The sequence below is a fragment of the Pleurodeles waltl genome, chromosome 9 (assembly GCF_031143425.1).
Source record: "Pleurodeles waltl isolate 20211129_DDA chromosome 9, aPleWal1.hap1.20221129, whole genome shotgun sequence".
Lineage (NCBI taxonomy): Eukaryota > Metazoa > Chordata > Amphibia > Caudata > Salamandridae > Pleurodeles > Pleurodeles waltl.
Genome location: NC_090448.1, coordinates 300,312,159 through 300,324,834, shown reverse-complemented (window position 1 = coordinate 300,324,834; position 12,676 = coordinate 300,312,159). Strand labels below are relative to the sequence as shown.

Genomic DNA, 12,676 nt, shown 5'->3' with positions numbered 1-12,676 from the left:
CTCTTACGCAGTAATATGTATCAGACATTACAAACTTTATTACAAGTGTGGGAGACTTTGCATTTAATAATGAAAAAGGTCTTGTGGTAACATTAGATAATGAGCCCCTCTTTATAAGCATTCCTCAGCCTGACAAGTCATTAGACCTGTAATGTGAGTCAAGTTGTTGCTCTTTTAGATTTAATTACAGAATTAACAGACATCACACACCAAGAAAACTACTTTATGTTCAATACAGAATTTGTTTTTTACGAGAGAAATGTGTAGCCTGAAAGTTCGATGTTCTCTAGAAATTGCTAATTGTATTGTAGCAGACTTTAAAGTCAGAGTTATTTGCGTCACATAGCAGTCCTTTCTGTCAGAAAACTCACATGGCATAAATACATGGAAGACAAATTTGCCAACTAGCATGGCACATTAGATACTTTAGTAGACTTTGCTGTTAGTCTAAATAAGTCCTGTCCTTATTGTTGATTTCACAGCTATGCATAAAAGAAGGTAGATGTTTGTACTTAATTGTATAGCATGTAGATAGTAACATATACACCACACTTCTTACAGTCTGAAAACCACCATTTTCAGGCCTTATGTGATAACCTCCTGTTTGGACAGTTACTGAGAATTAGATGAAATTGCAAAAACAGAACTGACTTTTTCACTGAAACCAATGTGGGGCTGAAAACATTTACCAGCACAGGCAATTGGTATTGCGTATGTGAGACCTTGTTTAAACCAAATGGCAAACCCCAAACCTCTGATCCACTGGTATGTGTTGTTTCCTGTAGACCCTGCCAGTAATGGGAGGCAGAAAATAATCAAACACAACTGTTAAGTTCTTTTGGATATTAGTAACTAGAACCCCTTTGCTTGCCTTTAAATGAAAAAGGTTTAATAAGGATTGTTTTTATGCAAGAGCTTATAGAGATTGCAAATTCGATGACTATAATTATTCAGTGGGCTACCTCCCATTAAAGGTCACCTCTGACATTGCAGATGCCAGACTTGTAAATTCACAATAAATGCCAAAACATCTGAATATGGATAACACCGGCCCTCATTCCGACTTCGGCGGTCTTTTGGAAAGACTGCTGTCGTCGCGGGTGCCCCGAAAACTGCCATATTGGGACTTACCCAAGGGTTTCTAGCCATTTAAGGGCGGAAATCTGACACCGTCGGCCTGACCAACAGTGGGTGAGAGGCATTTCCACCGCCAGCACCGCCACGCCAAAAGGATTCCACCCACCATATTACGAGATGTAACATGGCACGGCGGTTCCTGCACAGCGGTGCGGCTCTGGAGGTGGAAACGTCGACACCCATCCCCTCCTGACGAACACTTCACCCAGACAGGTAGGTGGAGAGACAGAAAGGGGGTGTGTGTGTGGTGTTTGCATGTGTGTGGTGTGTGCATGTATGTGTGTGTTAATCAGAATGGGTGTGCATGAGTGTGTGTGTGTATGTATGCGTGCATGGAGGGTTTGGGGGAGTATTTATGCATGCGTGGAGGGTGTGGGGGTGAATGTATGTGTGCGAGGAGGTATGGGGTGTATGTATGCATGCGTGGAGGGTGTGGGGCTGTATGTAAGCATATGTGAAGGGTGTGGGGTGTATGTATGTGTGCGTGGATGGTGTGGGTGTGTGTAAGTATGTGGAGGGGTGGGGTGGGGTTGTGTAAGTATATGGAGAGGGATGGGGTGTGAATGTATGCAAACGGGTAGGTGTGTGTGTCTGTGTGCGTGCAAGTGGGGGTGTTTTTGTGGGTGCATGTTGTCGGGTGGAGGTATGTGTCAGGAAGTGCGTGGGTGAGTGGGGGTGCATGTTTGTAAGTGTGTGGGCGTGTGGTGGTGCGTGTGCCGGTGACAGAAATGGGGATCACAGGATGTGTTTCTGCCAGGGTAATCGTGGCAGTGCGGCTTCTGCGAAAAGCCTGGTGGTTTGCTGAGTCGTAATGCCGTCGGAGTTCTTACGGCTGTCGTCAGGCAGGAGGTGCTCACCTTTGGCCCGGCGGTCTGACCGTCCTGGCGGTACTGGCGATGATGTGGTGGCTTGGCTTCGGACAAACTGCTGATGTCATAATACGGCGGTCTTTAGCGCTGGGTCCGCAGCAGTAAGACAGCCACAGCGAGTGTGGCGGTCTTCAGACTGCCACACTCATAATCAGGGCCTAAATGTGACATATGCTATAAAAATGGCCTAGTCCCAAGTTATAAAGATGGCATACTACACAGACGGTATAGTAAATATTCTGGCTGATAAGATTAGAATATGATGGTGGAACATTACACAGCATACAGAGAATGACTTGGAACTGCAGGTGATTGGAGTGATCTGACAAGACTCATGAGGTGACAGCCTGAGGAATCTACTAGCCAATCATTAGTCCAAATAGATTTACTGGTGATGTTCCAAAATGGATGGACTCAATGACAGCTGTGAACTCAGGAGTGTGACTACACACACCAAAAACCATTATGACAATGTGTTAGTCTCGTTTGCATTTTCAGAATTGGGAAGTTGGGTATCTGATCATCTGAAATAAATACATTGGGCTTAACATGGTTCTTCAGATAATGTAATGGCATCAAACGTTAATTATGTATATATATTTGATGTGTTATTCTAGAAGCCTTTGCATTCAGTATGGCTTGTAATTTCCGTTATGAACAGATGAGGGTCTTTTGTTTCATACACATTGCTCACAAGAACACAGTGATATGTAGTTTTTTTTATTATTATTTTTATTGTGCTTAACTTTTCAACTGACTGTATTCAGAATGCAACCTAGCTAAGGATTGATTTTGGGCTTCAAGGCATTTCCTTTGGTAGATGACTGCCTTGTAAGCAATGCAATTTCAAGCCTACTGCTTTTCATTCACCATTTTATGGTTTGGACTTGGACACCCATTTTTAAGTTTGTTATGTTTGGTCTTGGGTACATTTTTCCACTCCTACACAAACTGCATGCTTCAACTATTTATTGCTAGCAGTATATGTGAGTAGTTAAGTACTCCTATAACTTACTTTGTCTACCTAGTAAACACATTTGTCTAATAGGGATCCTACTTCCTCTTTCCGTTTAGGGCCTTTGAGATAGTAATTTATTGTCCTGATGAGACCAATGATCTATTCTATAAGGGTTAAAAAGTTGACAAATAAGAACTGACATTCTATAGAACACACAATAGAGATAAGCATTTGGGGATCAATTGGGATTTTATTTGCTTTTGTTTGAATGGGACAAATCACAGCTCAGTCATAGACCTCTTGCATTTTGGGTGATATTTATGTTGCTCCACTTGCCAGAGGACACTGTACTGTATGCTCTTTTTGCAGCCTTTTGTCGTCTATTCTAATATTTACTTTATATGACTACAATAGTGGGAACCTTTGTTGGTTCCATTCGATTTGCTTGATAAATATGGGGGCATTAAATGAGTAAATCTTAACAGATGTTTATGTCTAATTTACTTTTTGTGAACCAACTATCCAGCATTCGTAAGCATTTTAGCACATGCTCACTTATATTCAATTCTGGGATCTTAGCTGTATACCTTTTTCTAAGCACATCATCACTTTTCTGTAACTTATTCCAGTGATTATTCATCAGACAGGACATAATTCTGGCTATTCGTGAATAACATGGACAAGGGAAGGAGTAAATCCCATGAAAGCCATTGTGCACACCAATCCATGATTCTTGTAAATTATGATCTTAGTTTTATTGCTAATACCTGATCTGTTTGCCCTCTCGCAAGTCATACAGAGAAAAGAAGACATCAGTGTCTTCTCCAATGGTGTTGTAAGTGAAGCTCTTCAGATTGAGAAAGAAGTGATGTGGAACAGGCATGCGACATCCTTCTCCATGACGTTGGCGTAATGTGTCAACCTGAAAAAAAGGCACAAAAGAAAATAAATATTATAAGTTAACCAAAAATCGTTTTTTTTAACAAAGAAAATATTTAGAAAGAAAGTTAAACAAAAAGAGTTTAGTGAAAATAGACTTGATTTATGCGGAACTCTAAGAAGGTGAAGAGCGAGACATATCAAGGGACGTGTGGATGACCGTACGCTTTACACATACACCTTTCGTCACAAATCCACTCTGAGTACTCGTTTATTTTGCCTTCTTAAGTAAATAAATAACTTCCACAGTTTTCCATCCATTTGCCTTGATAGGTGGCTCAATTTCAAACACATTACTTAGTCCCTAATGCTACACAATTATTTCCTTACTCTCTTGAGATGAATGATTAATTTTCCAGTAGATTGAGCAATATCCCAGTATAATTAGTTAAACTCTCTAAAGATTCAAGATGATTCAGAAATAAAGCATGTATGTACCACTAGGTTACTATCACAAATGAAGGATTAATATACCATTAGATTGAATTATACCTTTAGGATGGAACCTTTTAGGCCCTATGAAATAAAATTTCACTCCAGATACAGAGGATTAATTTTTCATTATATGAATAGACTTTTCAGAATAAATGCATTAAATCCACCGGAAAGAACCATTTTAAATAGGATTGAAGGATTGAAATACATATAGAAATAAAACGTACAAAAATCCTCTTTTGCGTAATGTATATTATTCTGTCAAAGTGCCAGCTCGTTTACCACAGACCGTAAGATTGCTAGATGTCACCGTCTAATAAAGGGGAATCTATCATCCAGCATCCCAGGCCACATAGGGCTGAAAGGCGTTTAGAAGTGTCCCAAAAGAAAAGAAAGGGGTACGGATTGAAGACAATGTCACAAACCAAGGTGAATGCACTTTCATCAGTTAGTGGCTATGTGTCTCTCTCTACAGCACATCTGATCCAAAATGCGAGCCTCAGTAGATCATCAACTCTAAAGAAAATAACATTTTAGTGCCATTTGCCAGTGCAGCAACCCCGAGAGCAATGTATAGGAAGTCTCATTAGAAGGCTTAGCTCTAAGATATTTTGAGTAGTGAGACCCTGGAGAGACATAATACATTTCTATAACCTCACAGTTACAAAGTGTTGACCTCTCAGTATAACATATGTCTCCAGGACTGAAGGTATTAGATTTTTGTCAAAATAGATTCAATAATATCACTATTAAAATAATTGTCTTGCTTAGATCATAGCATTTTGCCAATTATTGCCTAGTATATTACATAATCTCCACATGTGAATGATCGACCTTTGCACTGCCCTATGGTCTAATTTCTATACCCTATGAAGAAGTTTCCTTATTACATTAAATAAAGTAATTCCTACGAAATGTAGATTATGTTGCGGTGTCGGGATTGTCACAGATTTATTTCTTCCTTTCAGCTAATTAGAATGGAAGCATGACAATGCATTTAAACGATGACAGTCCCCAAACCACTCTGCTAAGCGTTATCACTGCCTATTGCTTATTCATCATTCTATTGATGTTAGGTATACCACGCCTGGGCATTTTAAATGTAACCAGGGAGCATTGTGAGATTTTTACTGCAGGATAGAGCTTCGAAAAAGCTAGACTTCCAGAGATAAAATTACATTTGTTTAAGAAAGCAAGATGTGTTTTTGTAAAACCCTGCAGTACTAACTACACATAAAGTATCGTTCTCTTCCTTTTACTACAAAGAACAGTATAATCCAGCATTTCACTTACTTTTTAAATAAACATTTACCACTCTTGAGAAACCGCTGCTTTCATGTTTACCACACTAAAATCAACATGTAATATAAAATATATGTATTTGTTAAAACTCCTAATATGGTCATACTGCGTTCGTATACATTCTGGTAACATTTGCAAACCACTTCCATATATTTGGAAGCCTCATTTAGTCAGGGCAGTCTTACCTCCGAGAGATAATGAGATACATGCATTCTCTTAAACTCACTCACCTGTGAGGTGCTTTGTTGTACACTGTGCCTGCTGGACAGATGCTGTGGAAAAAAAAGTAAAAAGGGAGTCAAAATAGTTTTTCTTTAGCTTTAAATGTTGATCCAAGTAACTCTGCCCATTTCTGTGCAGTACTTCTTGCTACATTATAATGGTAGTTGAAAAGCATTTTCAAATGTGGTGCATTTCAATAATACTAGAGATTAGGGGCCAGATGTACGAGCATTTTGTTTTGCAACTCGCAATTTGTGATTTTTTGGGAATCGCAAATTGCCAGTCGCAAAACAAAATGTACAACAGTGTCAAGCACACTGTTTGCGATTCGCAAATGGGTTGCAAGGGACATGCCTCATCAATATTCACGAGGCAGGTCTCAAATTGCAACCCATTTGTGAATGGCCACACTCACAGGGATGGTGGCCTGCTGGGGTCAGCAGACCACCATGTCTGTGACTGCTTTTTAAATAAAGCAGTTTTTTTTTAATGGATCCCGTTTTCCTTTGAGGAAAACGGGATGAATTTCAGAAATAAAAATGAAACGTTTTGGTTTCATTTCTTAAGAGTAGGCAGTGGTCTGTGAGACCACTGCCTGCTCTGAAAACATTTTCGCACCCCCATTTACAAAGGACTTGGGGACCCCGTCTCGTTTGTGAATGAGTTACCATCAATTTGAAATTGGTGGTAACTGCAAATGTTTTGTGACCGCATTCACGGTCACAAAACAATCATACATGAGCCAGCAAGTCGCAATTTGGAACGGATGCCCTTGGAAATCCCCTTCCTAATTGAGGGTCATAATCCCTATTTTGTGATTCGGTAAGTGGATACCAACTCACAAAATAGGGATGGTACATCCTTCATGGCCTTTTTGCGTTCGCCAAAGGTGATTTTTGCATTTTGAGACCGCAAAATAGCTTTGTACATCTGGCCCTAGATCATTAGAATAAGATTACAACAGAGTGATACATTTGCTCTCTCATTATTGTGTTCACCCTCCACCCAACTTTTTCTGTTATTAACTATTTGGTTATCATATTCACAGTATTTTAAGTACTGCCTCTCAAATACATTAAATTCAGAACTTACAGTTCTATAGAGAGGAACATGTCCTCATTTTGCACATTAGGAAAGAGAAGCCACTTGCGATCCAGGACGGTCTGTGAGTGGTCGTGAGCAACACAGAATGTTGTGATTTTTATTTTGTCTGATGCCTTAGAATGAATCAGACAACCTGTTGGCGGCCTTTACATATAAATCCTCCTTTGTGAGGCTGATAATACTGCATGTTTGTGAAATATGAAGCACTCACAATATGCTGTTGATATTGGTAAGAGAGATATCTCTTCTATTGCACAAGGACGCAGCAGTCTTGACAACTTACAGCAATGATCAATGATGCCTGTGGGAGCTAGCGTGCTCTTTGCGGTGTGTGAAATGTGTGCAATTTGCTCTTGTGAAGTTATGGAAAATTCAGAAAAATTAAATGAAATTAGGTAAAATGCTAAACTGGCATTCAACACTGTATTTTAGATTAAAATGCTTCAAAAACAAAGACGATGTTTTAAATGAAAAAAAGCACACAAATCACAGGTGCCAAAAACAACAGCCGCTCGCTTTATGGTTGCTTGCGTTGTTACTGTGCTAAAATTTGGCAGAAATGGCGTCATTTTGGGATTCTTGCTTACCCAGCTGAATGCTTATTAATTCCATTGGCTGAAATGCTCCTACTAGATATGTTATACCACAGGCGGAGCTCACGGAGTTTCATTCCGTGGAGGTACATAAAAACTCCATGGAGTTCCGCTGATAGGCAGGAAATATGCCTGTTGTGCTGAACGAGATGCCATTTAGTGCCAGTAGCACCAGCAGCACTGAAAAATCAGCGCAAACAACACCATGCAGTGCACAAGAGCATGCACCAATTTTAGTTGATTTTGCTGCCATTCAAGTTGAAAATAGAGTAGAGTGGCAGCAAATCTACTCAATAAGCAGCCTCTGACCACAGCTGCCAGCGACTGCCTGCATTAGTAAATAGTGCTAGAGTATGCCATATATTGCTCACATTTCCGGAGCCTCACAGGAAAAAATTCTGCAATATAGCGATTGGCAGGATTTGTCTGATACTTTGTGTTACAAGAGTAACATGGAATCACCAAATTGTGCTAATTACACAGGAGGAATGAAACATTCCACCCAGCCCTAGTTAATCCCAGCAATACTTATCAACATGATGAATATCTAAAGCTGTATTCCCAAACTGACTAGGTTATACCACTGACTCCAAACCGTGTGCTTAGGTCCTTACCGTTGCTCAGTGCTTTAAATGGAAAAATAGAAGTGCAGGTACTCTGTGATAGAGTACCTGCTTGTTTCCGAGAAGTGCCGGTACTCTCCAATTAAAAGTATTACGTATATCTTGAGATATGCCGGTACTCTCCCTCTCAAAATAAAAAAGTGCCGGTACTCAGTACCGGTGAGTACCGGCCCATTTAAAGCACTGCCGTTGCTCTTATCAACAGATCACCATTGCTTTGTGTACCAAGGGAAAGGGTCACAGGAGAGAGGCAGCTCCTGGCAGGAAATAAAGGTCAGTGCTATTTTATAATTGGCAGGAAGTGTGATGTGTGATCCTATTCATCACAAGCCAATTGTCTCAGGTTTTGGGTTCTAGACTAGGAAAAGGCTACGTTCTATTAACTTGGTTGCTTAAAAATGACACCGACAACATTTGTACTTTGCTTTATAGAATGACACAGTTTTCCCACTGAGCACTACTGAAGTATTGGATTGAAATGATCTTTCTGACTCCAAGGACAAAGAAACAGAACAGATCTCTATTCTGCAGCAGTGTCATCTCCAGGGCTGATCACTAATCTGAGAATTGGGAATACCTGAATCCTGATGCAGCCCCAGGAATAAGTGTACCCTGGGGGACCTCAAAAGAACAAGGGAGTCAGAGAAACATGTACGGAAGGTTTATGAAAGCGAAGGGATGCCACACTCTAACCCATGTGTCTGTGTTTAGCAGGAGAAAGAGAATTGTTGTTATAAGACAAAGAGCCTGAGGTGCTCTGTCTGAATTGTGAGATTGCAAAGACCTTAAATGACTTCAGTGAGAGGAATGCAATGATCACTCGCCATCTCCAGAGCAAAAACTTTCCTAACCAAGACCATTCAGAACCCATAGAGAGAGAAAGAGAGAGTGGACAGATGAGGAAATACAGTTGGTAGATAGAGGAAGGGTAAACAGAAACAGGGGGAAAGAGTGAGAGAAAGAGAGAGAAGGGGAGGGAGGGAAAAATACTATGGGAAAAGAAATTGAGAAAGGCAGGGAGAGGGAGATCCACTAATTTCTGAAAAGGTAATTAGAAAAGACCTTCACATAGCACCTGACAGACCTTCAAAGAGAATGCTAGCGCATCTTCACACAACCTTCAAGAGATCCTCAAATATCACCAAACAGACTCACGTAATCCGGCAGACCCATTCATAAATGCAAAAAGATAGTCACAGAGTTCACAATCCTTGTTCACCTTTCGACAGCCTAGCATGGCCTGGTGTATGGGCTGTTTTTAGGCTGTTTGTGGGCCTGGTTTATGGTCTGGTGGGTCGGTTTTTTATGTTGACTTGTTTTTCAACATTGCCCGCAGCAAGATAAAATGCAGTCCCCTATATCTTGAAAAAAAACTGTACAGCTTGGCTTTACAATTTTAAAACTGCCCTGATTTGCAAATCTGGGCAACTTTTTATGTTCTGGCTTGACAGCGCAGCAGTCTCCAAACATTTATGTGAGAGTAACCAGGAAAGAGACTTTTGCTCCACCCACATATTGGGGGACAGGAGTATATGTTTTGATTGGGCTTAATTTGTGTGCTTCCACAAAAAGTCCTTGCCCTCCACACAGCTGGGACCATTTTGTTTATTTATCCGACGGCCTGAGCTTGAACTTTTAGAGACACACACATGACACTGTAATGCTATTAAAGCGTCTTAGATAACTAGATCATTTATGGTGTTTCACTGGCAGCAGCACAGATGGCAAGAAGGCAGCCATTAACCTACATGGATGCTTAGGTTTCACTTGACAGCGCAACTGTCATCTGCCCTTTTAACCTACACCACTATTATTGTAGAGTGCTTTGATTCCACATAAGTACATATCCATTCCTTTATAATAATTTGTAATACTTCTCACCACCATACAGTATTCTTTTAAACCCTGACCTGATTCACTAGTACCGGCCTCTTTTAATTTGGTGCCCAGGCCTAATGTCTGTGCAGTGTGACCCTGGCTCCTATTCCCTAAAACAGAACCTTGCACACTGCTCAAAAGACACTACAACATCCACCCATGAATGTCAATTCATCAAAATGCCACAGGTAGCGGAGGTGACATCATTTAACCTTTACTGTAACTCACACACGCATGCTCACAAATACACACACTTTTACACATAAAACACTCGTTTTCACATAACCTCATGATCACCCGCAAGCGTGCGCACAACATACATTTAAAACCATTTTTTACTTAGCTGCCACGGAGGGCCATATTATAGCAAATTGTAATTCATTCTTTATTACACTAATTGTGAATAATAAAATATTATTCACTTTTATTGTTAAAAGGATTGACAAAAACAAGGCTAGGGAGTTGCCCTTGTCTGCCTGTCACTGATTTTGCCATCTCCGAGGCCAGGGGTCGAAAGAGAGTGCCATGGGGTCACAAGGGGCAAGCCGGGGGTCATAGTTGCGACTCCTGGCGACCCCTAAACGCAGTCTATGCAGACCCCCCATCATTAACTCGCAGTTCTTAACTTGCCTTCATATAGCTTCCACCACTCTTTTAGACCCTCATGGCAGAACTACTGCAGCCTGACATCTACCCCAACAGACCCTCACAAAGACAACAGAACCAAATAGAGCTTGCAGAAGTTCACACAAACAGCAACCCATATACACTTTGTCTTAGCTCTAATCAGCCCCCTACTTCCCTCCCACAACCTTTGTGCCTCACCTCTCCTTTTCACAGATACCTCCAGGCTCCACTGTTCACGGGGCTGGATGCCACCTGGTGTTTGGACCTTTACACATGCGTATAACGTATTACATACCAGGTAAGGGAACTTAGCAGCTTTGCACTGACAGCCAGGCGTGTAGCTTGCCTGTGCTGGACATGTAAAGTGCTACTTAAGTGCAGAACGCTCACCGTCGAATAAACACTGATGCTGTCTGACCCTTTAAGCATCCTATTAGTGGACAAATAATGACTACAAATGCATGTATCCTTCACGTACCTTACTAAAACTGACTTGAAATGTATTTAGCTAGTATGACTGCTTTTGACCTGCTGCTGTCCTCTACTGTGTATACGATCACAGGCTACACTACTGTATCACTGCTGACCTCAAATGTATATACCTGGCTTACATTTTTTTTTAGCCCGTCATGCAAATAACGACCTCCCGCTGATGTTCCCCACATTTACCAATCATCCAAAGCAGCATTTGTTGAGCAACAGTTTGAAGCCCTCCAGGTTCCATCAGAGCTATATAAAAATAAATAAATAAAATAATAAATACATTGACATTGACGTAAACCACAGTCTGAGTAGCCCTTCGGCTATCACCACAGTCTCAGTGGAAGTCGTAATAGAGTGTGCGGCATGTCTGGTCACGGGCCAAAGGACATTGGAGCCAGCTCACATCCAATTTAAAATGTACTATATTATACAAAATCCAATTTACTTTTACTTCATCAACCCAGACTACCTTGCTGACAAACGTCCTATTCCCGAAAACACTGGAAACCTCATTGTTGTGTGTCTAGAGATCAAGAAATTAAGCAAAGAAAGAGCTAGACGTCACAAATGGTTAGTTTTTGCTAACAGATACTGGAACAGTCTATCTCACATTAATAATGACCTTAATCTTCTCTTAAAGGTGTACATAACAAGGTCTAATTAATCTTGCAATATCTGCAAAACGTGCTATCATTGCCTTCTGCACCTGGAGTCCTGGTCCTGTGTACCAGATATTCTATTTGTATGTATTTTGCACTACACCCTCATCACCTACCGCAAAACCTAAATCAATAAGTAACTCCTTGTTTCTGTGCCATGCACTGTGATTGTGCCCTTCTTGATAATGCATCAGTACGTAGCCACCTCTCACATGTGGCAGTCGGTTGTCCTTCTGGGTGCTGTCTTCTCTGTCCAATGCTGTCCAATAAACTGAAATATGGCTGTCTTTAAAAGCCCCAACAGTCCCCTCCTATTTGAATACCTGAGGGAATAGTTATTTTTCCTACGTGCGAAGGCTCTCAACCCCTTCAATCACACTGAACACCCATGAGGCTGTCTGTAGCATCACCTACAGTTCTGCGGCCTCATCTTCTCAAGAACAATGAGAAAAATGTGCATGTTGTTTTGCATTTATTTTATAAGTACTTGTATGATGGTGCTTATTTGGGAATAGCTGGGTGGTATAGTTTGAGCTTTGTTTATTTGCATTTTGCTTCTCATGAAGCAAAGGCCTAGTCAATGATTTTACAGACAAAGGATTTCCTGGCCAGCCAACTTCAAGACTCGCTCAAGGCGAACATGGAAAGTGAATGCCAAATTGAGGAACCCAGCAAACATTGCCGATTAGACAATAGAAACTGCATGATTTGGTTGCATATTTTTCCAGAGTTAATTCAGAATACATATCGAATAGTTATATTTATTTTGTTATTTTATATGAACTATCACTACCCAAAAGGGCCTCCTGTGGATGAAAGTAACACATGAAGGGTATCCCCATATATA

General features: G+C 40.8%; 1 protein-coding gene across 1 annotated transcript in view; it reads right to left on the bottom strand.

The window, feature by feature from the left end:
- DOCK3 (dedicator of cytokinesis 3) overlaps positions 1 to 12,676 on the bottom strand; it is a 1,331,886-nt gene that overhangs the window by 468,920 nt on the left and 850,290 nt on the right. The window contains exons 8-9 of the mRNA XM_069206772.1: positions 5,871 to 5,912; positions 3,732 to 3,886 (exon numbers count right to left, since the gene is read on the bottom strand). Of these exons, the coding sequence (XP_069062873.1) occupies positions 3,732 to 3,886; positions 5,871 to 5,912 (197 nt within the window). The remainder of the gene's footprint in view (positions 1 to 3,731; positions 3,887 to 5,870; positions 5,913 to 12,676) is intronic.